This window comes from Ursus arctos, unplaced genomic scaffold, assembly GCF_023065955.2.
Source record: "Ursus arctos isolate Adak ecotype North America unplaced genomic scaffold, UrsArc2.0 scaffold_30, whole genome shotgun sequence".
NCBI lineage: Eukaryota > Metazoa > Chordata > Mammalia > Carnivora > Ursidae > Ursus > Ursus arctos.
The window spans coordinates 24,546,469-24,574,196 of record NW_026622986.1 but is presented as its reverse complement, the minus strand read 5'-3'; the positions used below and the strand labels follow the sequence as shown (position 1 = coordinate 24,574,196).

Sequence of the window (27,728 nt, the reverse complement as noted above, 5' to 3'; positions counted from 1 at the left end):
AACGTCTCTAGAAAAGATGCCGGAGGTCAACAATTCTCATTTGGGCTCGTACACCTCATAAGCTTCTTTCTGGTTCTTAAAAGAACCACCACCTTTTTTTGCTTCTGTTTGGGGGAAAAAAGCAAACCCACAACCATTGGTCGGGATCCGTGTGTGCACGGCCTGACGGAGAGGCAGTTCTCCCCCACCCCCCAACCTAGCCACAGGAGTGGAATACCAAAGAAGGCTCTCGGCTCCCCAAGTGTCATTGTTTGCTAATTTCCTGATGTGCCCTCCGACTTGTTTACGCTGAATAACATCCTGCCTCCCCCCGCACAACTTTCCCCGCCGCGCGGCGTGTGCGGCCGCGGCCCCCGCGGGAGGAGATTCGGGGGTCCCGGAAGCCCGGACCCCCGGCGTGGGACGCGCGGCCGCGGCGCGGGGCGAGGGGCGGCGGGCCGGGCGCGGGGATGTTTACGCGGCGCCAAGTCCTCCCTCAGCCGCCCGGACGCCCCCCGCCCGGCCCGGCGCGGCCCGCCGCTTACCTCGGCTCACCAGTTTGAAGCTCTGGGATTTCCTGCTCCTTTTCCTCTCGGAGAACTCCATGGTGCTGGCAGGAGGCAGGAGGCAGGGGCTGCGGCCGGGGGGCGGCCGGCGGGCGGAGGGAGCAGCGGCCGAGGCGGCGGTGGCGGCGCTGGCTCTTGTCACCCGGCAGCCGGAGCGCCAGGACCAAGGTCCGTGTCTTGAATCCGCAGGGGGAGGCAAAGGCAAGGGAAAAACCACCTCGAGCCCACTCGGGGGCTGCGGCTCGCGGGGTCGGCAGGAGGCGCTTTCCCGGGAGAAGTTGCCCCCGCCTCGCCGCCGCCGCCCGGTCCCCTCAGCACGCCCCCCGACCCCTTCTCATTCCCGGTCTCTGTGCCACACGCAGCCGGAGCCGAACTTTCCGTTGGGGAGCGAGTTGGGGGCGGGGAGGGCGCGGCGCGGCGGGCCGGGTGCTGCCGGCGCCCTGCGCGCTGGCCGCGGGCCGGCCTGGGCGCTGCTCCGGACGCGGCGGCGGCGGCGGCGGCGAGCGCGGCCCCGGGGACGCGGCGGGCGGGCCGAGGGCGGCGGCGGCGGCGGCGGGGTGCGAGCCGGGTCGGGGCGCTGACCGCCCCCGCGGGAGGAGGGGCGCCAGGGAGGAGGCGGCGCTGCCGGGACCCCGGGGCCACCTGCTGGCGGAGCGCGGCCGCCGCCATCCCCGGGGGCCCGGGCCGCCGCCACCCACCGGCCTGGACGCGCGGCGCCCTGAGGAGGAGCCGGAGGCCGCGGCGCGGCGCCCTCGGCAGGGTCGGCCGGCCTTCCCGCGGGGACGGCGGGCCCGGCCGGGCGCGGGGGTCGGGGGGTCGGGGCGCTGCTGCCCGGGGCCCGGCTCTCGGCCCCGAGCTCGCCTGCTTCTCGCCGCCGCTCCCCGGGGCCGAGCTTGTTTTACGTAGTGCCGGGTGTCGGGGACCCTCCGGCCAGCCCACTCCTTGCCTTGAGATCCAGGATGTCGGAGGGCCCCACTCACGGGCTTTATGCAAGTTTTAGGAAACACACACATACACAACTTACCCTTCTGCGCTCTGCAAGGAAACGGAGATTTGAGAATTTACTGGTGAGAAGAGTATAGAAAAAAGCTTCGATTCTTCTTTACCTCAATACAAAGAGGGTTGTAGAAAGATCCGGAGTTACATTCAAGGAGACAACTTGGAATGTGGGGCTTGGAGAGGATGGAAGGAGTGAGGGGTGCAACGTCAGTGAGTGCTTGATGGCTCAGCTGACTCTTAGGGAAGAAGTGGCCAAGGCAGGTGCAAGGGACTGCCACTTGGTGTAATAGTGCCAAATAATTGACAGCAACAGAATGCTTTTATTACTTTTATATAACATTCTTCTCTGGGGAGCTAGGAGCACGCCATTTCCTCCTCACAACCTCTTTAGGATGGGAATGGAAGAGAATTTTATATCACCTGGGAATGGCAGTACAGGACTGTAATCTGACATGCTTAAAAGTACATCACCAAACCGATCGTTCCTAGACCTAAACACAAAGAGAGGAAAGACATGGACAAAGCATCCAGCATGGTGGCAAACTCAGGTGGCCCCCCAAAGTAGTGAGGAACAAGGGAAAAGGGTATGTTGATAAATGTGATACTTTTCACCATGGGTCGCACTCAGAGGGGGAGACAGCCACTCTAACTGGGATACACCGAAGAAGACAACTTTGAGGAAAGGGGAAGTTGGAGGCAGCTAGCATACACATCCCAGGAAACAAAACCAAGGAACAAGGTAGTCAAGTAGTGGAAGCAGGGCCTGGTATACACTCTGAGGTCTTAGGTGGTATGCAACGAGTGAGGAGAAATGGCCATTCACTTCCCTTAAGCAAACCCTTAAACGTTCTCGACTTTTTTTGGATCACTGTTTCCTTGGAGATTACATTCAAAGCTCAGGGTCCTTTCCCCAGGAAAATATGTGTAGGACACACAAAATTTTGTATAGTTTTCTTGGAGTCGCTTAGACCCCTTGGAGCTCTAAAGTTGGCAAAAGACATTAAAGAGATAAAAAGGGATTAAATCCACTGTGTTATTTGATTCTCTCCCACCGCCCCCCCTTCTTTCTTTAAAACCAGGCAGTAAACACCTGATGATGTTTTGAATGTTTCTAAAGAAACAGACATAAGATTTTGTTCCCTAGGCTGGGACCCTTTCTTTCTTTTTCGTGATGTTTAAATGTTATTCCAAAAGCCACGAGGTTGTGTACTATACTGGTTGTGGAACATTTAGGATCGTTCCTGCCTTGGAGCATAAAATGAGATTTTATTATGCTTAAACTCTGGTGAAATCATTGAAAGTGTCACACCAAGAAGCAAATCCCTGGGGGAGAGATGAACAACTTTGCTTTTTCAGTTAGAATAGAAATATGAGTTCCATGTACTGAAGAAAATATTTTTTATAATTAGGAATGAAATATTTTGAAGTAACGACGTTTTTAGATAATAATAATTTTCCTTAACCATTTTTCCCAGCTCAACAAAGATGGGCTATGATCGAGTTGGTCTACAGAGACCATAGGTCAGACCTGTCCTATTAACACATAGAGAAAATCAACAAATATTTATCTTTTATTCTTCCCATTGCACAAATCACTGTCTTTATATAACAAAAAGTATGTATTCATAAATAGCCTTAGGTAAAGATTAATTATGATATTTAATAAAAAAAAAAGAGATTGCTTTAAGCAGTGGGTGTCTGTGTTTGTTGCTTGAGCTGCCATAACAAAATAGAGTAGACTGGGTGGTTTAAACAATTGAAATTTATTTTCTCCCAGTTCTGAAGACTAGAAGTCCCAGATGAAGGTCTGGCAGGCTCAGTTCCTGGTGAGAGCTCTCTTTTTGGCTTGTAGACGGCTGGCTTGTAGATGGCTGGCTTGTAGGCGGCTCTCCTCACATCTCAGAGAGAAAGAGAGTTCTAATCTTTTCCTCTCCTTATAAGGACACTAATCCCATCATCAGCACCCCATCCTCATGACCTCATCTAAACCTAATTAGGTCCCAAAGCCCCCCACCTCTAAATACCATCATATTGGGGGTTAGGGCTTTGACATATGAATTTAAGGAGCAGAATTCAGTGCATAGCAGTATCGTTTTTGGTGAATTGAATATAGCTTTTGTGTTGGGGTATCCTGGAAAGTCGTGTTAGAGATCTGTTAAGGTCGTTTCTCTGCCTCAACAGCACAAAGCCCTGAAAAGTTTTAGAACTACAGGTTTACATAGTATTAAAGCTCAGGGAAAACTGGTTAAATATTCTGACTTCATGGGGGCCAAACATCGTATGACCATTCTAAAACTCAGTTGATTGTAACGATTCAACATAGATTTTAATTGTTGACAAAGACAGGTAATTTGGCCAGAAAACATTTAAGTAAACTTCACCCTAATTCTTAAAACTCTTATGAAAACTCTGTCTTGAGAGAAATAGCATTATGAAAATTTCCATCTTTACTTAGATCTCTGCTGTCCAATAGAAATATAATGCAAACCATATATAGAATTTAAAGTTTTCGATTAGCCACATTAAAAAAACTAAAAATAAACTGGCTAAACTCATCATAATATACCTTATTTAACCCAGTGTATTAAAAATCTTATCATTTTGACATATAATCAATATAAAAATATTAATATTTTACATTCTTTTTGTACAAAATTTTGAAAATGGTGTGTAATTTATACTTAGAAGGCAGATCAATTCAGATTAGCCAAATTTCAAGTGCTCAATAGCCACACATGGCTACTGGCTACCACACTGGACAGCTATGATTTGAACCATTTCTATTTATATACATAGAGATGATTGCAACCTTGTCTGTTTTATCAATAACTCTCAAAAAGGACATAAGCAGGATGGTATTATTGGGCTTGAAGCATTATAAATCTTTGATTGGAGTCTCTGGAATTGAGAATCCTGTCCTAGGTGGATTCTGGAATCCTTCAGTAAGATTTAACATTAGGATAAACGTTAACTTTTCAGCTGAATGATAATTGCCCATCAGAAGGGTCGTTGAAAGAATGGGCAGCTCTACTTCAGTACCAATTATCAATTTATCAGTTTGTTGCTGGCCTAACTCAAGGTTCCTCTTTCATTTACTTTATGGGTTTTAGTTATCGTATTTTCAAAGAATGGAAGTAGCATTTCTAAGAGATTAAGTGAAAATGACATCTTGGAATGCTCCACAAATATTACCTTATATTGACATAGGTCTTCTCTTATAGGAGTGCAAAGATATTTATACATTACCTAATTCTCTTAGTTGCTATATGATGTTGGTAGATATTACTATTCCAATTTTGCAAATGAGGAAAATCCTAAAACTCTTTTTTTAGTGAAACTTGGGAATGGTATACTGGTTTTCTGATTATCTTAAACGTGATGCATTAACCTTGCTACATTTCTGTCATCTCTTTAAAATAAATATTTAATGTTCTTTTTTAATAAGATCTAACTTATACATGGTAAAGAATATAAATCGGAAGTGTACACGTCAGTGCATTTTACTTAGGTATACACCCATGTAAACCCCCTCCCCCCAGATGAAGATTTAGAACATTTCCAGCCTACCAGCAGGCTCCCTGGTGGTTCCCTCCTCCCTCCCAGATAATCCCCCAGGGAAACCACAGTTCTAACTTTCGTCACCATACCTCAATATGTGCCTGTTCTTGAACTTCATATGAATGGAATCATAGCATATGCTGTTTTGTGTCAGGCTTCTTTTGGTCAGCGTTCTAGGTGCCAGATTCGTTCCTGTTGGGTGTAGGGGCAGTTCACTCTTTTCCATTGCCCTGTGTTATTTCATCATCTAAATCTCCCACAGTTTTTTATCCATTCTATTGTTGATGGATATTCTTGTACATTTGCTCTTTTCTATTTTAATTGAAGTATATTAACATACCGTGTTACATTCATTTCAGATGTGCAGTATAATGATTTAACAATTCTGTACATTACTCAGTGCTCATCAAGATAAGTGTGCTCTTAATCCCTTTTATGTTTCACCCATTCCCCACCCCCTCCTCTCCTCTGGCAACCACCAGTTTCTTTTCTATTTTTAAGCGTCTGTTGTTTTATTTGTCTCTTTTTTTTCTGTTTGTTTGGTTTGTTTTTTAAATTCCACATGAGTGAAATCGGATGTTATTTGTCTTTCTCTGACTTATTTCATGTAGTATTATACCCTCTAGGTCCGTGCGTGTTGTTGTACATGGCAAGATATGTCTTTTTATGGCTGAGTAATATTTCATGGTATATCTGTACCACATCTCCTTTATCCTTTCATCTATGGATGGACACTTGGGTTGCTTCCATATCTCGGCTATTGTAAGTAATGCTGCAATAAACATTGGAGTGCATATGTCTTTTCAAGTTATATTTTCATTTTCTTTGGATGAATACCGTAGTGGAATTACTGCCTCATGTTGTAATTCTATTTTCAATTTTTTGAGGCACCTCTGTACTGTTCTCTATACCGCACCAATTTGCATTTTCACCAACAGTTCACAAGTGTTCCTTTTTCCCCACAACCTCACCAACACTTGTTTCTCGTGTTTTTTTATTTCAGCCATTCTGACAGCTGGGAGGTGATATTTCATTGTGGTTTTGATTTGCATTTCCCTGATGATGAGTGATGTTGAGCATCTTTTCATGTGTCTGTTGGCCAGCTGGATGTCTTCTTTGCAAAAATGTCTGTTCAGTTCCTCTGCTGATTTTTAAATTGGATTATTTGGGTTTTTTGTGTTGAGTTGTGTACTTTATGTATTCTGGATATTAATCCCTTATTGGATGTATCATTTGCAAATATTTTCTCCTGTTCAGTAGGTTGCCTTTTCATTTTGTAGTTGGTTTCCTTTCCTGTGCAAATTTTATTTTGGTATAGTACCGATAGTTTAATTTTGCTTTTGTTTTCCTTGCCTGAAGAGCTATATCTAGGAAAAGGTTGCTAAGGCCAATGGCAGAAAGATTACTGGCTTATGTTTTCTTATAGGAGTGCATAGTCTCAGGTCTCACATTTAGGTCTTTAATCCATTTTGAGTTTATGTTGTGGATGGTGTGTGAAAGTGGTCCAGTTTCATTATTTTGTATGTAGCTGTCCAATTTTCCCAACACCATTTGTTGAAGAGACTGTCTTTTCCTTATTGTATATTCTTGCCTCCTTTGTCATAGAGTAATTGACCAATTAAGTGTGGGTTTATTTCTGAGCTTTCTGTTCTGTTCTATTGATCTATGTGTCTATTTTTAGGCCAGTACCATACTGTTTTGATTACTATAGCTTTGTAGTATATCTTGAAGTCTAGGATTGTGATGCCTCCAACTTTGTCCTTCTTAAGATTGCTTTGGCTATTTGGAATCTTTTGTGGTTCCATACAAATTTTAGTATTATCTGTTCTAGTTCTGTGAAAAATGCTACTGGTATTTTGATAGGGATTGCACTGAATCTGTAGATTGCTTTGGGTAATATGGACATTTTAACAATATTAATTCTTTCAATCCATGAACATGGAATATCTTTCCATTTATTTGTGTCATCTTTAGTTTCTTTCATCAGTGTTTTATTAAAGTTATCAGAGTGCAGGTCTTTCCCTCCTTGGTTAAGTTTATTCCTAGGTATTTTATTCTTTTTGATGTAATTGTAAATGGAATTATTTTCTTAATTTCTTTTTCTGCTATTTTATTATTAGTATAGAAACACAACATATTTTTGTGTATTGGTTTGGTATCCTGCAACTTTATGGAATTCTTAATGAATTCTGTAAGTTCTGTAACTATTTCTGATAGTTTTCTGGTGGAGTCTTCAGGGTTTTATATGTACAGTGTCATGTCATCTGCAAATAGTGACAGTTTAACTTCTTCCTTACCAGTTCAGATGCCTTTTTCTTTCTTTTCCCTGACTGCTCTGGTTAGGACTTCTGTACTGTGTTGAATAAAAGTGAAGGAGTGGGCATTCTCGTCTTAAATGAAAAGCTTTCAGCTTTTAATGTTGAGTATGATGTTAGCTGTGGGTTTTTCACATATGGCCTTCATTATATTGAGGTGTTCCCTTGAAACCCACTTTTCTGAGATTCATCACAAGTGGATGTCGAATTTTGTCAAGTGATTTTTCCACATCTATTATGATGATCATATGACTTTTATCCTTCATTTTCTTAATGTGGTATGTCATGTCGATTGACTTGCAGATATTGAACCATCCTTGCATCCCCAGAATAAATGCCACTTGAACATGGTGAATTATACTTTTATTGTATTGTTGAATGTGGTTTGCTAATATTTTGTAGAGGATTTTTGCATCTATGTTCATCTGGGATATTGGCCTATAGTTTTCTTTTTTTTCTTTCTTTCTTTCTTTCTTTCTTTCTTTCTTTCTTTCTTTCTTTCTTTCTTTTTCTTTCTTTCTTTCTTTCTTTCTTTCTTTCTTTCTTTCTTTCTTTCTTTCTTTCTTTCTTTCTTTCGATTTTATTTTTATTTGTTTGACAAAGAGAGAGACAGCCAGTGAGAGAGGGAACACAAGCATGGGGAATGGGAGAGGAAGCAGCAGGCTCCCAGTGGAGGAGCCTGTTGCGGGGCTCGATCCCAGAAAGCTGGGATCATGCCCTGAGCCAAAGACAGACGCTTAACGACTGAGCCACCCAGGCGCCCCTATAGTTTTCTTTCGTTTTCTTTTTTTGTAGTGTCTTTGTCTGGGTTTTGGTATCAGGGTAATGCTGGCCTTGTAGAATATTTGGAAGCTTTCCTTCCTCTCCATTTTTTGGAATAGTTTGAAGAGAATAGATATTAACTCTTCTTTAAATGTTTGGTTGAATTTACCTGTGAAAACATTTCATCCTGGACTTTTGTTTGTTGGGAGTTTTTTTATTACAAATTCAATTTTGTTACTAGTAATTGGGCTATTCAGATTTTCTATTTCTCCCTATTTCAACTTTGGAATATTTTATTTTCTATGTAGCTTGAGTTTTCATTCTCAGTTTTTTTTTAAGATTTTTATTTATTTATTTGAGAGAGAGGGAGAGGGAGCAAGAGGGAGCACCAGCGGGGGGGGGGAGAGGCGGAGGGAGAGGGAGAAGCAGACTGCGCACTGAGCAGGGAGCCCGATGCAGGGCTTGATCCCAGGACCCTGGGATTATGACCTAAGCCGAAGGCAGATGCTTAACCAGCTGAGCCACCCAGGCGCCCCCATTCTGCATGTTCTTAACATCGTTCATTTTATTTATTTTTTTGTGTGAGAGAGAGAGAGATTGAGAGTGAGTGTGAGCATACGCATTGTTGGGGGGGGCAAAGGGGAAGGAAGAGACAATCTCAAGCAGCCTCCATGCTCAGTGCAAGCCTGGAACAGGGCTTGATCTCACAACCCTGAGATCCTGACCTGAGGCAAAATCAAGAATCGCACACTTAACCGACTGAGCCACCCAGGTGCCCAGCCTCCTTCATTTTAATGAAGCTAATTTTATAAAACTATTTATGTCGTGTTTAGAAATTATTTTCTGTCTGTATAAACTTTTCTCTTAAATTTGAATTTGTCAGTATATTAGTTTCCTGAGGCTGTTGTAAGACATTGCCGCAAACTTGGTGATTTAAAATGATAGAAATTTGATCTCTCACAGTTCTGGAGGCTAGAAGTTGGAAACCAGGAATGCTGGGCTATTGTCAGCGTGTCAGCAGGGCTGTGTTCCCTACAGAGGCTCTAGAGGAGAATCTCTTCCTTATCTCTTTCTGTGCCTTTTCTCTTCCAGCTTCTGGAGGCTACTTGCATTCCTTGGCCTGTGGCCACGTCATTCCCATCTTTGCCTCTGTCTTCACATCTTTTCCTCTGTGTGAAGTCTCTCTCTGCCTCTCTCTTATGAGGACTCTTATGATAGCACTTAGGGGCAACCGTGATTATCTGGGATCATGCCCTCTCTCTTCTTAATTTAATCACATCTGCAAAGTTCCCTTTTCCATATAAGGTTATGTGCACAGGCTTCAAGGATTAGAACATGGATCTCTTGGAGATCCATTACTCAGTCTCACAGCCCAATTGACTCTAGAGTAACTAAACCTCAAGGCAAGATAGTGATATTATAGACAGAGTTCTGGCTGGGAGTTGGAAGACTTGAGTGTAACTACTTGTGCAAAATTTTAGTATCTGTGGGCCTCAGTTTCTTTATCTATGACATATAGAATAATAACATATGCCTTATCAACTCTACAGAGTTGTTTGGTGGTGAAATTCTGCATATGAAAGGGATTCGAGGGAGCCCTGGGTGGCTCACTCAGTTAAGTGTCTGCCTTTGGCTCATGAGCACGATCTCAGGACCCTGGGATCAAGTCCCACATCAGGTTCCTTGCTCAGCAAGGAGCCTGCTTCTCCCTCTGCCTGCCGCTCCCCTTGCTTGTGCTTTCTCTCTCTCTCTCTCTGGCAAATAAATAAATAAAATCTTTAAAAAAGGGGGGGATTTGAAATATTAAGATTTAGGGTCGTGTAGTATTAATCCATGTTGCACTTGAGGAGATGTAATTCAGGACTTTACTCGTGTATTGCAATTCCCATTTTTGCAGCCTCAGAGGTTCCAGGCTGTGGGGGGTAATTAACCTGTCATCTATCCCAAACACTGGAGACAGTGGAGCATCGTAGTTTGGTGTGTCCCTCTGGTATCAGACTTTTTGGGTTTGAAGCCCAGCTTGATTGCTTCCCAGTGGTACAGTCTTGGACTATTTGGGGTCTGAAATAATACAGTACCCTTCCAACACTCTATCCAGGGATAATTTAATATAAAGAATTGTTAACTACCAGAAGGGGGCTAGCTACTTACCAGAGTAAAAGGTGTGTGCCAGCCATTACCTCTTGGCTGAGGAGAGGGTACACCAAAGGAACTAAGGGCCAGGCTGGGAGTCAGTCTTCTTCAGAGAAGCTGTGGGTACCTCGGGAACATGAAGCCTGCTGGTGGGAAAAGACTTTCCAGAAGGTAGGGCCAGAGCTGTGCTGCAGAAGCAGCAATGAGGGAGGACAGTGCGGCCCAAGGTACAGCTGGGACCCTTCCAAGCTGCCTTCTGCTTTCTCCTGCCGAAGAACAAACATGGAGGGCCAGGGCCTGTAGAGAAGGGTCTTCCTGGGGGCTGCAGCTTGCAGTGTCCCTCTGGTGCCCTCTGTTGACATGATATTTGGCCAGTCCCAGCTCACAAAACCGGGCAAAGGAGGGTGGGTTTGGAGCTGAGAAACAACACATTGATAACCGGCAGCTCCTTATTCTCTTACGCTTTATGCTCTTCATCTGGGGACTGGGGATAATAATTGTGCTCCCAGGTAGACCTATTGTAAAAAGTAAATGAATGAGTGCACGTAAGTGCTTAGACCAGTGGCTAGCACAGTCTAGGTCACTATTCCAACTGGATCTTATTTACTCCTCAGGCCAGGACTGTGTCATGAACTGCTACGGAGAGAAAAACGTGATACTGCCTCTGTCCTCATGGAGCCTCATCTTTAGTACCTTTAATTACATGGTCAGATTTGTGATACTTTCTAGTTTTTATTTTAAGGAATAATACCATCTCAAAACCTACCTTCAAGAACTTGAAAAACTCCCTCCCATGGGAGAACAATTTTTTTTTTTTAGATCTGGTTCTTTTTAGGAGAGACATATGCATGCTCTTTTTCTGTCTGACTCTGTAAATGGAGAAATCAGTGCCAAATAAGTGAGTTCCTTTAACCAATCCTTAACTGCCTGCTGTGGGTCAGGCAGTGTTCTAGGCACCAGGGATACAGAAGTGAACAAGACGAAAGCAAAAAATTTCTGTCCTTATGGAGCTTAGATTCTAGGTAAGGGCCAGAGGAGACAGACAATAAACAAACTAAAAAATAACATCCATGTGGTAAATACTACGGTGAAAACGAAAACTGGGAACGAGGATAAACTTGATTCTTCTCAAGTCTCACTACTTCACAAGGACTTGTGCGTATGTGTTTTGGTGCCAGATCCTTGTCCATTCAGCGATTCTGTATCAGTTGTGGAACCCAGAAACCCCCGGATCCCAGGAGAGCCTGTGCTGGGAAAGTTTTCCCTTTCACACAGAGGAATTTTGGTTACATTGGAGTCAGTTTCTCTGTTTTTTAAATCTTCTCTTCATACTATAAACACGTGTACTTCTTCAATCAGTTCAGATTGGTTGTACCCAGTTTCACATCTACTCCGTGAGCAATAAATTCCTCTTCCTTAATTCTCTTTAACTGCCAGATTGCTGGTGACGATGTCTGGTGAATTCCTAAACCTAATCTTTTTCACCTATATGTCTGAACGGCAACATCTCCTTAAATCTGACTAGGACCTTTGTGTTAAATTCTTTAAAAAAAAAAAAATTCTTTCTCTTTTAAATATTCATGGGAATGGCTGATCTCCAACCTATGAAATGAAAGGAGAAGTTTTAGACTAATCTCTTCCATTTAATTCCCCCACTGCAGAGACTTTAGAAACAGGTCTGAAAATTATAGGAACCACAAATTTAAAAAGTGTTAGTTTGATATGTCTGAAATTAATGCTTTAATTTATTCACCACAGAATGTCTTCACACATCGCTGTTTTGTGTAATTTATACCATATACTGTCTACTCAAGTTAATGTGTGAAGCATGGTTAAATTATGCCTAAAAAGGAATATGGAAACTATCTACAATATGGTAACAGGAAAAGGGTCTAAGTAGGAGTAATGGGGCAAAATTTAAATAAGACAAATTGAAATAGAAGCTTCAGAAAAACTGTCAGGTGTCTAAGCTGAGCCTCACTGGAACGCACTCCCCAGAAAAGACTTTCAGACATTCAGAGAAGTCTACTGGGAAAGGGGCAGACAAAGCACTAGAAAATATTTCTGTAGGGAACACGTAATTGTACATGTGGCCTAAAAAATGGACTAGATAATCTAATAGGCTTTTGTGTGTCTCATATCTTCAGTTTTCAGTCTTTGGTTAATCATGTCAAAGAAGCTTTGGGATAAAGATCAAATGAACAATTCTAGAGAAAAAGGAGACGTATTTTGTCAATATGATTTCATTTGTTCTTTTCCCAAAGTGTATAGCATGCTGACAGGACTGTCATTCATTTTTCTTATGGCTAATTTAATGCTGGTAAAGGGTGCCAAACCCATAGCTAGGGAGAATGCAGTCTGTCTTTCACTCCCCTCCTCGTGCTCAGTCTCAGTCTCAGGGCATCTGGGGGAGAACCGTAAAGGCAGGATGCTCTCCGGGTGATCTGATTTGGTTTTGTTTTTGAAATGAATACAATACTAGTGTTTTTAAATGTTAGGAATTTGGAGATTGCATTCATTAATTCACTGAAACTCCTACTTATGTGCAATGCACTTGCTTCTAGGTTTTAGGCCATGTAGGAAATACAGGTCTCTGGAGACTGCTCCTGCCTTCAGTGAGTGTCAGTTTGGTAAGCTGCTAAAATGAGAAAGAGCTGCTGTCTTTACATGGGCCATCACTTCTCAAACACTGAAGGCACAATGGGAAATGGCATTCAGATAGGTGAGTGATGAGGGGCTGGGGAGAGGGGATGTGTAGGAAGAGGTCGCTAGGTTGGGTGGGTCTAAGTTTATTTCCCTCCGTGATGTTTTTTGTTTTTACTCTTATATTAATCAGCGCTCTCCAGAGAAACAGAATCAACAGGGGATATAGATATAGACACAGATGTAGAGATTCCTTTGAGGAATTGGCTCAGGGGCTAAGGAGTCAGTCCCACAGTCTGATTCTGGAAGCTGGAGACCCAGGAAGGACAATGGTGTAGTTCAGTCTGAGTCTGAAGGCCAAAGAACCAGAGGAGCGGAGGCTGTGACTCTCAGTCCAAGGGCAGGAGAGGACTGATGTCCCAGCTCAAGCGGGCAGGGAGGAAGCCAAAGGGGCGAATTCCTCCTTCTTCTGCCTTTTTGTTTTCTTCAGCCCCTCATTGGTTTAGATAATGCCCACCCCCTTCGGGAGGATGATCTCCTTTACCAGGGCCACCTAGTCAAGTGGTAATCTCATTTGGAAACACCTTCACATGCACACCCAGAAATAACATTTAGTTTGAGCACTCATGTCCCAGTCAGGTTGACGCATGAAATTAACCATCACAACTCTTAAGTCGTATTCCAGCAAAATAGCTTAAGTTTTGGACTTCATTAGAGAAGACATCACAGGACAGTCTCTTACCTGTTGTTGTCTGTGCCTTCACTTAAACCTCATCCTGTTTCACTCACACCCTGAGCGCCCTTCTTGATCCCCTGCTGTGTTCTTGGGGGTGGGGTGTGCTCTGCTTTCACGTGGGTTGAATCTCCTCATTGAGCCCTACCCCCTATGAGCCCCCTGCTGCCCAGGCCACAGGGACAAGTTGCAGGCATGGGAAGTGGTTCTGCACTCACCACCCCCCTGGCCACTGCTGCCCCCAGAACTCGCACAGCCCCAGTCCACTCCTACGATGGGAGCCAACCAAGGGCCTCTCATTGCGTCTGCAGCATCCTGGGTAGTTGAATCTTTGCTGAAGAATGCTTGAATGAGCTCTATGTCTTTGCCGGGACGTGTAGTTGTTAAAGCAAAGCAAAACAAGTAAACTGGATGTCTGCTATTAAACTTCGGTGATCTGGTACATCCTCTGGTTTCATAACTCGATTAACACTAATCGATAATCCATGTAAATATGTTATACAATTCTAGTAAATTTTGTTAATTTCATTGAAGTAGTTATAATTGCGTTTTAAATAACGTAAAAATATTCCGTATTTGCTTTGAAAGTAATGATCAAGCCTGGTGAAGCCATGAGGCACTAGTTTCAATCTCCAAAGAATTAGGCTGAGACTGCTTTCCCTTTTCTTACGAGGATGAGCAGCATTGAAGGTAAGCAAGTGAGAATAAACCAGATTAGACCGTGTTTATCTCTGAAAGTCTTCACTTTTCGACTCAGTCTGTACTGGCGTTTTTTAAGACAAAAACATTATGAGCTTTTGAGCACTTTGGCCGATGCCTACCCTTCACGCCTAAGTTTTCCAGGTCAGCATGGTTACACTTTACTGGTGTCTCTGATCTATTTGTCTTCTCAGTTGGGCAATGCAGATTTCCTACAGAGTTTTATGTGTTCCTATAAGCAGTTTGCTTTGTAATTCCCATCTCCCCTTTCCAGAAACTGAGAAGAGACTTTGAGCTCAGCTATACAAGTTGTGCTGACAAGTAAATTATCACATGGCTCTGGTATCATGTATGCTTTAAGGACAAACTGACTTAGTCTCTATCTCTAGTACACCAATAAACCATTTCCAGCTACTTAAACATCTTACTACTCCAGACTATGTCTGATCCTGCTGTTTTCAGAGGCTGTTTTTTTTTAATATTCTGATGTTTTAGGTACTTCTTAAAAAAGATTATTTATTCATTTATTTTTGTGGGGGGGGTAGAGAGAGAGGGCGCACGCAAGCGGGGGTAGGAGCAGGGGGAGAAGCAGACTCCCCGCTGAGCAGGGAGCCTGACATGGGGCTCCATCCCAAGACCTTGGGATCACGACCCTAGCTGAAGGCAGACTCTTAACCGACTGAGCCACCTAGGCACCTCTAGGTACATTTTTTAAAAAAAATATTTTATTCACTTGACAGAGAGAGAGCGAGCACAAGTAGGGAGAGCAGCAGGTAAAGGGAGAAGCATGCCCCCTGCAGAGCACAGAGCCCGACACGGGGCTCGATCCAAGGACCCTGGGATCATGACCTGGGATCATGACCTGAGTCGAAGACAGATGCTTAACCGACTGAGCCACCCAGGTGCCCCTGTAGGTACATTTTTAATGGGCAACTTAAGAGACAGTATCTATCTAAGAATTCCCATTTTTAAGCCTAACATATTCATTCCTGGTTGATATTCTTCTCATTGACTGTCCTAAATTAGGGTTATCAGATCTCTGGGGAAAATTCAAACAGGAGCGCCCAATTAAATTTGAACTTCACATAAAGAACGAATGCTTTTTTTTAAAAGTGTCAGTATACCCCATGCAATATTTGGGACCAACTCACACTAAGAAATTACTCGTTATTTATGTGAAATTCAGACTTAATTCAGTGTACTGTATTTTATTTCACAACTTTATCATAAATGGGAATTTCTGCTTTGCTGCTTCTCCATTCTTCAATCCCCAGAACTTCTGGGGTTCAGAGTCCAAAGAGGGGGGAGGGATATAGGAGTGGATACTTAGCTTTAATTATCAGGTCTTTGGTAATTTCTGGGGCTTTAAACTCCCTTGTAAGCCTAGAAAAGTGGTACCTGAGGTACCTGGTAAAAGGAGAGGGACCCCAGGAACAAGGTAGCCCCAGGGATGAGATAGCTCCTCATGACACTGTTTACGCGTCCATTTAAATCAATATCGATTTATCCAGACCCAGGCAGGCCTGCAGCAATATATACCAGTGAGCACGTGGTCCTTGAACTGTCCGTCTAGAGTCTATAGGCAGGTCACGTTGTACTTTATGCTCTATATCTGGTCCAGGTCGCTCATCATACTATTGCTGTTTAGTGAAATGGAATTCTGCTTGTAAGATGTTGGGATGACAAGAAAAAAGACTCATATTTCAGGATCCACAGCCTCTCCCCCTCCTCACCTTGAAAAAGAGAGTTTCTTTTCATCTGTGCTATGTCCCTGGTCCCAGGATTGCACGGGACCAAGTTAATGCATGAGGAAGGGCATTAATACAGCCAAGGCCAGTTCGATTGATCTCAGGAAGCAGCACAATGAGAAAATAACAGATTGAGAAGATGAGAGGGGTAGGCAGAAAAAGAACAGGGTGCTCTGTGTGTGGAAGGGGGCATGGGAGAGAGCGAGAAAGATGGATTTTAGAGGAATGTGACGGGAAAGGAGGAGGTCTGGAGGCAGTGTTCCTGCCAGATTCCATGAAACACCAGAGAGGAGAAAGAAAAGATTGGAGGTTGTGCTGTGGGTTAGTAAGATTCGTCCCCCTCTTGGCATTTTTTGAGAGACCATGGTTAATATTATTTGTATCTAATGGCTCTCGCTTTCACAGAGATTTCCTCTGAATGTGAATGGTCTTGAAATACACCTACATATAATCCAGCTTCTGCCATTTACACAACATGGGGAGGGAGGATAAAGCAGGGCAGTAAGGATCCATTAACTTCTTATCGGACAGTTGCTGGGCGGCAAAACCGTAAAACTCGTACCTCATGATTTCATCCTTATTATAACATTCAATGGGAGGGGCTAAAACCGTCATTCCCAACAGGAACATTAAAAAATAAATCAACAGTATCTACTCGTGTCTTTATGACATGATGGATTTTCTCTCTACCTTTGTCCCCTTTCCTCATGCAGTTAAGTACATGTGTGACATGACGTATGTGTGACGTATGATCATGAGAGAAATAAACTTATGTTTTGGTCACGCAAGGTAGAACTTACACTCCAAATTAATGTATTTTTCTTCCGTAGTTGTCAACATGGATGCTGTAGTCCTTGCATCTGTGCGTCATTTCCACACATTGCATTGCGTTTGAACTCTGCATTGTTCAAAAACACTGGGATCTCCTGTTTTGGCGTAACCTTCAGAGTCTATGTCAAATTACTTTGCTTATCTTCAGTAATGGAAAACCTTCATCCTTAAGGATGCATTTGACTTTTGGAAGGAGCCAAGGCTAATTTGGAACATGCTTTAATGGATGAAGTACATAATCATAATAGATAACACTTCTAGGGGCACCTGAGCAGCTCAGTGGGTTAAGCATCTGATTGGTTTTGGCTCAGGTCATGATGTCAGGGTCATGGATGGAGCCCTGTGTTGGGCTCTGCACTCTGCTTGAGTTCTCTCTCCCTCTCCCCCCGGCACTGCTTGCATGTACTCTCTCTCTCTAAAATAAATAAATCTTAAAAAAAAATTTTAAAAAAAGATAACACTTCTGGATAAAAACAACATAGGAAAATTGATGAAACTTTTTGTATAGTTCATAAACTGAAAATAATTATAAAAATAAGGTATCTAAGTTATTTTTGAGCAATGGCTTAAGTTGAATAAAAGGATAGTCTACTGAAAAATTATTTCAAAATAACCATTTGTTTGGAACTGTGTTTATGTATTTGTTCATTCATCTATACATTCAACATTAATTCCAAAGACATGCCTTGAGGACCTGCCCAATCTTAAATGGTAGCTCTGAGAATACCAAGATAAAAAAAAAAGGAAAACTTAGTTCTTGTCCTCAAAGAACTTCTAATTCTACAGAAAAATATTTATACAAACATGATTTTAGTATGCAGATCTTATCTGAAACCTTCGATGGGTTTTAGAACTCAGAATATTTGGGGCGCCTGGTTGGCTCAGTCGTTAAGCGTCTGCCTTCGGCTCAGAGCGTGATCCCCGGGTCCTGGGATCCAGCCCCACATCGGGCTCCCTGCTCTGCTAGGAACCTGCTTCTTCCTCTTGCACTCCCCCTGCCTGTGTTCCCTCTCTCTGTCTCTCTCTGTCAAATAAATAAATAAATAAATAAATAAATAAATAAATAAAATCTTTTAAAAAAAAGAATTCAGAATATTTCACATTTTTACGAGGTAGTAGTAGGAGATTCCAATCACTGTGGCTGCAGAATATTAGCTAAAATTTTGTGCCTTAAAAACATTTGTCTTTCTCATGAATCTGTGTTCGGGGCAAGGCTTGGCGTCATCAGCTTGTCTTTGCTCCACTCAGCCAACAGGTGGGGGCACTTGAGTACCTAGGACAAGCATCATCTGAAGGTACTCATTCTCATGTCTGGTAGTTGCTGCTGGTTGGTTGTTGATGATGACTGGTGATTGAGACCTTGGCTGGGGTTGTGGGCTAGAACAGCTACAGGTGGCCTCACTATGTGGCTGAGCTTTCTCACAACATGGTGGCTGAGTTCCAAGGACAAGCATTTTGAGAGAGGAAAGGAAAACAGGCAGAAGCCATATCACCTTTTACGACCTAGCCTTGGAAGTCAAGCAATGCCACTTCCACTACTTTTATTCATAAAATCACTCCCATTTTTATGGGGGGTGAGGGAATAGACCTCCCCCCTTGATAAGTGGTAAAAGTTCTGCAAGAACTTGTGGGATGAGACACGCTGCAGTAGCCATTTTCAGAATGGTGCCGTACTGGAGGTGCACATTCTATGTGTTACGTACCATCGGCAGTGGGGTCTGAGGCTTCACTCTGAAATGAAGCCCATTAATATTTCTGCAGCAAAAATGATGACTGTTAATACAAAATGGAATAAATTGAGATTATAAATATAAGTAGTTCGATTCAGGTTTTGTCACCAAATGAGTTACCAAAAAAATTTCAGTTTAAGAGATTTTCTCAATTTCAGAATTTCTAGTAAGTGGTTTTTGAGCTATAGTATAATTTGTGCTGATGGCGGCTATAGGTATCCACAGCACATCTGGAAGAGAGACTATAGGAGAACTGGAGGAGTAAGAAATCTTCATAGTCAGTACCTAAAAGTGGATTATTTAGGAAGGATGTTCCGAACCAAAGAAACTCCAAAAGAATGGATGTCTGAGTGTGGAAAAAGCAAGATTTTCAAAATAGCTAGAATATATACATTAGAGAGTATTAAGGGTCAGATCATGAAGAGTCTTGGATGCCATATTAGGGAATTTGCATTTTATCCTATAGAGACAATATGAAGCCAATTAGGGATTTTAAGCGGGAGAGATATATGATCATATTTGCCCTTTGGAATGGTAATTTTGGTGACAGACAGTAGATTGAGGGGGATGAGGATGGGGTTCACTCAGGAAGCTCTTCAATAGGCAACTAGAACTGATGATCACCTACAGTAAAAGCAGGGAAGAACTGTTGCATTTAGCTGCCAAGATCAGAGTTAAACATGAAAACTGTGATGTGGAGATGGAGAGGAGTTGTCAGATTGTCTCTTTTCTAATTAATGTCTTTTATCCAAGTAGTGCATATATCTTCTTTACAGTGTTAAATAGCACAAGACATAGAATAAAAGCCAATGTGCACCGTACCACATCCCATTAGCCCCAGTCTTACTCCTTAAAGGCTACCACTTTCACCCCTTTAAATGGTTTCTTCTGGGAATTACCTCTATGACCTAAATAAGGTGCCACAGCTTCTTCAAGTAACAAAATAAACCAATTGAAAATATCTTAAATAATAACACTTATTCTCACAACAGGAAGTCCAGACTGGACAGGCTTCAGACTCCATGTTTGCTTGCATCTCAGCTGGCTCCTCATCATGATCATGAGATCAGTGCTTCTGTTCCCAGAATCCCATGAAAAAAATCCAATGTAAGAAGAGGGACCATTCTTCTTGTGCATCTTTGGGTTTTGGTTTTTTGTTTTTTTAGTTTATCTGCAAATATTTTTTTTCCAGAAGCTCTGCAGCTCTCTTTCCCTCCTGTGTCTTTGGCTAATTTCGGTCACATGCCCTGTTCGAATTATCTGTGGTCAACTTGGCATCACCACCAGCCCTTCTAAAGTCTCCTTTGCTTTGAAGAGAAGCCAGGAGCTACATTTGCTAGATTCCCCTTTGTTGTATGGTCCCAGGCTAGGGTGTATTGATGATAGGCATCCTTGAGCCAAAGTAATGGAGAGTTCATTGTTCTCCAGTCAGTTGCAGCCAGAATTGTGGAAACTTCAAGGTGAGTTTTGAAAACCACCTGCTTGAGTACTTCAAGTTGAGATGGTCAGTAGTGGTTTCTCTAACCATTGCTCCCTTAAGGCTTTTTTGGGGGAAAAGCCACCAATTAAAGACCTTTATAGCTAGACTGCAAAGAGTAGCTTTGGGTTTCCAGACTGATGGATGAACCTTCCTAAACATAGCACCGATGCAAGGGAGATGAATTACAACACTGACGTAGACAAATCAGGGTTTAGGTATGATTCCAGTATGGAGCACAACAGTAATATGGGGAAATTTGACTTCAAGTAATGGTAGTGTAGCTCAGTGAGGCTAATCTTCCCACAGACAACAATGATAGAGCCTGGATGGAAACATTAGAAACCAACTATTTGAAGACATTCGACAGATTGGAGAATGCATAAGAATCAGTGAATTTGAAAGCAGATAAATGGAAATTGTTCAAATTCAAGAAAACGTAGAAAAGATAGAAGAGATATGAATAGATTTTCAGAGAGCTATGGTTTCTGAAATACAAGGAGTCTAATACATGTGATTGGAATACTAGAAAGAGCCAAGAGAATAGGGAAGAAAAAATATTTGAAGAAATAATGGCTGAAAACTTAGCAATTTGGTAAAAACACTAATGGATCCAAGGTCAGTGAAGCACAAGTAGAATAAACACAAAGAAAACAACACTAGGCACGTGACAGACTGTTGTAATCTAAAGATAAAGAAAAAGGAAGCAGCAGAAAAATAAAGCCTATATGTTACTTAGAAACAATAATACAAATAAGGCAGACTTCTCAGGAGAAACAGGGGAGACCATACACACCCAGATCACATCAGTGGAAAAACCCGTTGCCCCAGCTGGGAGGAGAGCTGTCAGCAGACAGCCTTCTGTTTTCAGCCCTTTTCGGGGGGATTGCCTCGGCTGTAGAGCACTGACTCGCTTAAGATCAAGCCTCTTCCTGGGATACCTACAGCCAGCGGTTGATCAGTGCAGGACCTGACCATCTTGGCCCAATGCAAGACAAATCTGAAGGGCCACTCTTGCTCCAGATCTCCCCCAGGAGTTGGCTATGGCTGCTGTAGGACATGCATCAGAGCTCAGTTTTTCCTTCTGACTACTCTTGCTTCCTTCTCCTTTCCACAGGTTTTGATGCCAAGGAGATTCCTTAGTAAACATTCTGCTGGCTAAATTCCACCTCAGAGTCTACCTCCTAGGAAACCCAACTGATGACGATGACTGAGTAACACCTTCAAGTACTGAAATAAGTAAAGCCGTCAACCCAGCTTCTATATGCTACAAAATTATCTTTCAAAAGTGAAGAAAAATAAAGATGTTTTCAGATGGACAAAAGCTAAGAATTTGTGTGTTGTGCTATGAGAAATACTTAAGGGAATTCTTCAAGTGGAAGAAGAATGAACCAGGTGATAACTTGGAGTCAATGGAAGGAATAAAGAGCACAGGAAATGGTAAATATTTGAGTAAACATGAGAGAATGTACACATTTTTTTTTAAGATTTTATTTTTAAGTAATTTCTATACCCAAAGTGGGGCTTGAACTCATAACCCCTAGATCAAGAATTGCATGCTCCACCAACTAAGCCAATCAGGCACCCCATGTACACATTTTCTTAATATCTTGAAAAAGCATGTGATTGCATAATGCAGCTTATAACACAGTATTGTGGGGTTTATAACATAAGTAGATACAATAGATATGACAAAAATCTTATGAAGTTTGGGAGAGTGGTAAATAAAACAATGATATTAGAAGGTTGTTATATTTTATGTGAAGTAGTACAATATAAATTCTAAGTAGATTGTGGTAATTTAAAGATGTATATTGAAATCCTTGGAGTAACTACTAAAAGTAATGCAAGATATGTCTAAAAAGCCAACAGAGAAATCAAAATGGAATACTATAAAGTATTCAAATAACCCAAAAGAAGGAAGGAAGAGAGGAAAAAAGAATGAAGTGGACAAACAGAAAACAAATTGAATGTATTATTAATGTATATTAATGATTTTGGGAGCTAGGTTTCTTATTGTCGGAGAAGGGAGTTTTAAATGTAGAAACAAGAATGGACAAGTGATGGAATTTACTGATATAACTAAATACAGAAATATGGATATAATATTTGTATGTATATGCATATATACCTGTTTATGTCCACGAATATGTATGTATATGTGGGTATCCATAGATATCCATAGATACAGACAACCATATTATTTCTAGCTGTGGCCACTGACAAGGTTTGAAAATATCAACTATGAGCATATTTACAGGCCCCAACTTGGTTTCTGAAAACACTTCTCAATGTAAACGAACCAAGGCTTTTTGTTGAGAAATGACTGATTCGAAGACTGGAGTAGGTAATGTACAACATGAGCCTGGAACATTTTGTGCCCAAAAGTAAGGAAGTCCCTGAGTAATGACGGGGATCTGTCAAAGGCCATAGAATCCAGCTTGACTAGGCTTTCCAGTGAAATCTGGAACACTATGACTTCAAAATCATAGCAACAAATTGTAAGCCGTTGAATAAAGCAAGAATCCATGAGTCCACATTTGCTCAGAGGAAATATGTGAATAAATTGAAAGTTAGGTGAAGGAACAGATATCTGCATAGTCTTAAATTACCTCCTTGTGAAGCGCTCGTTGATTACAAAAGGAAAAGGGAACTTGATAGCAAGAGAAGCCTGGCAGACACCATCTTAATCAAATGAGCCAAGGAAACATACCTAGCAATGGACAAACTGAAATCAGAACCACCTGCTGGAACTCAATGAGAAGAGCACACAAAACATCACTTCCATGACAACTCCTGTCAAAGATTCATAAGCTGAATCTAATCGTGAGGAAACAGCAGACAAACCCAAATTAAAGGACATTATACAAAATAACTGTTCTGTAATCTTCAGAATTGTCAAGGTCATGAAAATTAAGAAGAGACCAAGGAACTATTCCAGACAGAAGGAAACAAAAGAAACGTGACAAGTAAATGCAGTGTATTATCCTGGACCCGCTCCTTTTGCTATTAAGATTGTTATTGGAACAATTGGTGAAACTTAAATGGGTAGAAGAATTAAATAATAATGTATTAATGTTAATTTCCTGACTTTCATGATGGTGTTGTGATTATGCAGGAGAATATCCTTGTCTTTAAGAAATATACACTAAAGTATTTGAGAGTAAGGAACATGATATTAGCAACTTCTCTCAACTGGTTTGGGAGGAAGAGTACTTTGCACTGTACCTGCAACTTTTCTGTAAGTTTGAGATTGTTTCCAAAATAAATACCCACTTAGGAACAAAACCCACAAGATACCATTAGAACAGTTAAAATAAATTAGAGAGGATAGAAATGTTGAGAGGAGGGTGCAAAGCAACCAGAACTCTCATAAATTGCTGGCGTAATGTAAAATTATAAAATTGCGTTGGAAAAGGTTTGGTAGTTTCTTATAAAGTTATCCCTTCCTTTGAGCCAGCAATCCCGCTCTTAGGTATGTACCCAAGAGAAATGTATACCAATACAGATACTTGGACAGGAATACTTCTGGCAGCTCTCTTCCCAATAGCCAAAATTTGGAATAAAATATTTATCAGTAGGAAAATGGATTTTAAAATTTTGATATAATCATACAGTGTAATATTAGTGATCAAAATCTACTATTTACACGTATAACAGTATGGCTGAACTTCATAGACAATATGCTGAATGAAGAAAACTGGTGTACATACTGTATGATTCCATTTATGGGAAGTTTTAGAGGAGGCAGAACTACTTTATGATGGAAAAAACTCAGAATTACTGCCTCAGGTGGGGTTAACTGGTAAGGGACACTAGGGATATTGGGGGGTTATGTAGATGTTCTACATCTTGATGGAGTGTGGGTTATGCAGGTGTATCAATTAATCTAAATTGTAGACTGTTGACATGGACGATCCTAAGGAATCTACAAAAAAAGATGAGAATTTAGCAAGGTTGTAATATGTGAATTCAATATTCAAAAATCAATTTTAATTTAATTTTTTTTAAAGATTTTATTTATTTATTTGACAGAGACAGAGTCAGCCAGCGAGAGAGGGAACACAAGCAGGGGGAGTGGGAGAGGAAGAAGCAGGCTCATAGCAGAAGAGCCTGATGTGGGGCTCGATCCCAGATCACCGGGATCACGCCCTGAGCTGAAGGCAGACGCTCAACTGCTGTGCCACCCAGGCGCCCCTAGTTTAATTTAATTTTTAAAAAAGATTTTATTTATCTATTTGACAGAGACAGCCAGCAAGTGAGGGAACACAAGAAGGTGGAGTGGGAGAGGAAGAAGCAGGCCCCTAGTGGAGCATGGAGCCTAATGTGGGGCTCGATCCCAGGACCCTGGGATCATGCCCTGAGCCAAAGTCCGATACTTAACGACTGAGCCACCCAGGCGCCCCCAATTTTAATTTTATATACCAGCAGCAAACGATTGGAAATGAAAAAATTTTTTGAGGGGGAGAGTGCATGTGCAAGCAGTGGGGGAGGGGAAGAGGAAGAGGGAGTCCTAAGCAGACTCCAAACTGAGCAAGGAGCCGATGTGGGGCTTGATGCCATGACCCTGAGATCATGACCTGAGCTAAAATCAAGAGTCAGACACTTAACTGACTGAGCCACCCAGGCACCTTGGAAATGGAAATTTTAAATTCCATTTACGGTAATGTCAAAATTTACAACATTTAGGAAGAATTTAGCAAAAGCTATGCAAGATCCCTATCCCGGAAACTACAAAATACCTTTGAGAAAAAAATTAAAAATATCTCAAGAAATGGAGAGAGATGCCATGTTGAAGAATTGGAAGACCCAATATTGCCAGTGTGTCACTTCTCCCCAAATTGATTTCAATCCCACCAGGCTTTTTTTGTAGAAATTGAGTAGCCAATTGTATTTTGGTAGAATTGCAAAGGACTTAAAATATTCAAAGCATTCTTGAAAAAGAACAACATTAGAGGTGTTCCTCAATTGCTTAGTGATCATGGGCTGTCCTTTTGCCTACAGAAATAAGACATTAAAAAATAATAATTAGAAACTTAATGTGTATGAATAGGGCTATTGTCTGGTGGGCTTCACTGTAGGGTAATTGGCAGACATATAGTTGTCTTATTGGAAAACCACCAAATGCAAATGTCTCTGCATGTTTTCTCCAGGAGGGATAGGTGTAGGTGAGAGGTGGTGGTGTGGTGCAGTAGTGGTTGGTGGTATAAGGCTGGGAGATGACAGTGGGAAAATGGACCTTGAATGATATCATTCACTATGCAGACTTTCAAGCAAAAATGTCTCAGGGTCATTGCTTCATTGCCTTCCTCCACAATGTTTACTGTCCTGGCCAGCGTGTAGAGTTAAGCTTCTCCAAAAATACAGTAAACCTCTTACCCCTTCTGTGGGTTGATAAAGGAGTTTATGGAGTATGGGAGAGATTTTTTTATAGACACTTTAATCCCATTCTCACACCCACCTCCTGTCTTATTTGGTGTCTCTAATGTCCAGGCCTTCCCAGGGTTCTTTTAGGTGAATTGGATTGTTTTGTTGGTATGCTGTTGCCGACAAGTACGGTTGTGGATTTTTTTTTAGCTTTCTCCTGTCTTGCTAGAAAGATTTCCACTCCACCATCTGTTTTCTATTTTCCAAAATTTCATTGATAATACTTATCTGTTGTTTCCTTCCCTTCCCCCCCTTTTTTCTGTGGTTTTGCATTTTTTAATTCTTTACTATCATTTTTGTTTGGTTTCAGGAGTGAGCAGGTAAAAATACTTAATTTGATCTTTAGTTTAATCTACCATGAAAAACTGGAAATCCTTCTGAGCTTTCCTAAAAGGTAATGTGATTTGGACCAGTTGAGAGTGAAGGGGAAGGTATCACAATTGGAGAGAGATGCCGCAGATGGAGAGAGGGGACAAATACAAAAGATATCTAGATATCATTTTTTAACCCCGACCTATTACTTTATATTCTTGAATATATACCCCCAATGAACATGAGTATTTAATCATTCTACTATATAAAGAATGAAAAAAATTTTTTTTCTGCACAAACCCATGTGGATAATTGTAAAATAATATGTTTTACTGTTGTTCAGAAGTCAATTCTTCCTCAACAAAATATTAGCAAATAAAATCAAACAATGCATAAAAAATGATATACCACAGCCATGTGGGATTTATTCCAGTTATACAACGCTAGCTCAACATTTGAAATCAATTAATGTAATCCATCACATCAACAGTCTAAAGAAGAAAAATCATCTGCATATTGATAGATGCGGAAGATCTGACACTTATTCATGGTGAAAACTCTCAAAAACTAGGCATGGAGGGGAACTTCCTTAACTTTATAATGAATATCTATTAAAAAACCTACTCAACAGCATACTTAATGATGAGAAACTAAGAAACTAAGTACTTTCCCACTTGATTGGGAACATGACAAAAATGTACTCTCTCACCACTCCTATTCAACATCATACTTCAAGTCTTATCTAATGGAATAAGACAAGAAAAGGGGGGAAAGATAAACAGGTTGAGAAGGAAGATATAAAACAGTCTTTCTTTGCAGATGACTTGGCTTTCTATGTAGAAAATCTCAAAGAATCAACAGCAAAAAAACACCTGAAGCTAAGTGGTCATAGCAAGGTTGCAGGATACAAGGTTAATATATGAAAGTCAATTGACTTTTTATGTACTAGCAACAAGCACATGGAATTTGAAATTAAAAACATAATACTGTATATGTTAGCACCAAAACTGAAATAGATCAAAGAAGATCTGAGTGAATGGAGAGATACTCCATGCACATGGGTAGGAATACAGAGTATGTTAACATGTCAGTTCTTTCCAACTTGATTTATAGATTTAATGCAATCCTAATCCAGGAATAGAGAGCCCAGAAATAAATTCATTCAAATATAGTCATCCTAGAGAACGGAGCAAAAGGCAACTTAATGGATAAATAATAGTCTTTTCACCAAATGGTGCTTGAACAACTGGATACTCCATGCAAAAAATGAATCTATACACTTTTCACAAAAAAACCTCAAAATGAATTATAAACTTAAATATACAGAACTCATAGAAGATAAAATAGAAAATCTAAGTGACTGGTTTTGGTGATGACTTTTCAGAGAAAGCACCAAAAGCATGATACATGAAAGAAAAAATTGATAAATTTGACTTCCTTTTAATTAAAAAACTTCTACTTTGCAATGGACACTGTTCAGAGAATCAAGTAAGCCAAAAATTGAGAGGAAAATCTTTGCAAAATACATATCTGATAAAGGATTGGTATCCAAATATGTAAAGAACTCTTAAAACTCAATAAGAAAACAAGCAGTTCAATTTTTTTAATGGACAAAAGATCTGAACAGTCACATCACCAAAGAAGATATACAAATGGCCAATAATTATATGAGGAGGTGTTGCAAAAAGGAATTGCAAATTAAAACAACAACAAGATACCGCTATACATCACTATACATCTATTAGAACGGCCCAACTCCAAAACACTATAACACCAAATGCTACTGAGTATGTGGAGTAACAGGAGCTTGGTGGTG

At 41.3% G+C, this 27,728-nt stretch overlaps 2 protein-coding genes across 16 annotated transcripts in view; one reads left to right on the top strand and one right to left on the bottom strand.

Moving 5' to 3' along the window:
- The window catches only part of BEND7 (BEN domain containing 7), a 91,750-nt gene extending 90,757 nt beyond the window's left edge, over window positions 1-993 (bottom strand). For 12 of the 15 annotated variants that reach the window (XM_026479055.4, XM_026479056.4, XM_026479058.4 and 9 more), the window contains exon 1: window positions 525-605. In XM_026479055.4, coding sequence (XP_026334840.1) covers window positions 525-585 — 61 coding nt within the window. In that variant the 5' untranslated portion in view covers window positions 586-605. Of the gene's footprint in view, window positions 1-524 lie in introns of all 15 variants that reach the window. The other 3 variants (XM_048219434.2, XM_057304599.1, XM_026479061.4) reach the window with 2 other exon arrangements.
- PRPF18 (pre-mRNA processing factor 18) overlaps window positions 628-27,728 on the top strand; it is a 94,377-nt gene continuing 67,276 nt past the window's right edge. The window contains exons 1-3 of the mRNA XM_057304602.1: window positions 628-713; window positions 19,689-19,803; window positions 21,291-21,613. Of these exons, the coding sequence (XP_057160585.1) occupies window positions 21,611-21,613 (3 nt within the window). The 5' untranslated portion in view covers window positions 628-713; window positions 19,689-19,803; window positions 21,291-21,610. The remainder of the gene's footprint in view (window positions 714-19,688; window positions 19,804-21,290; window positions 21,614-27,728) is intronic.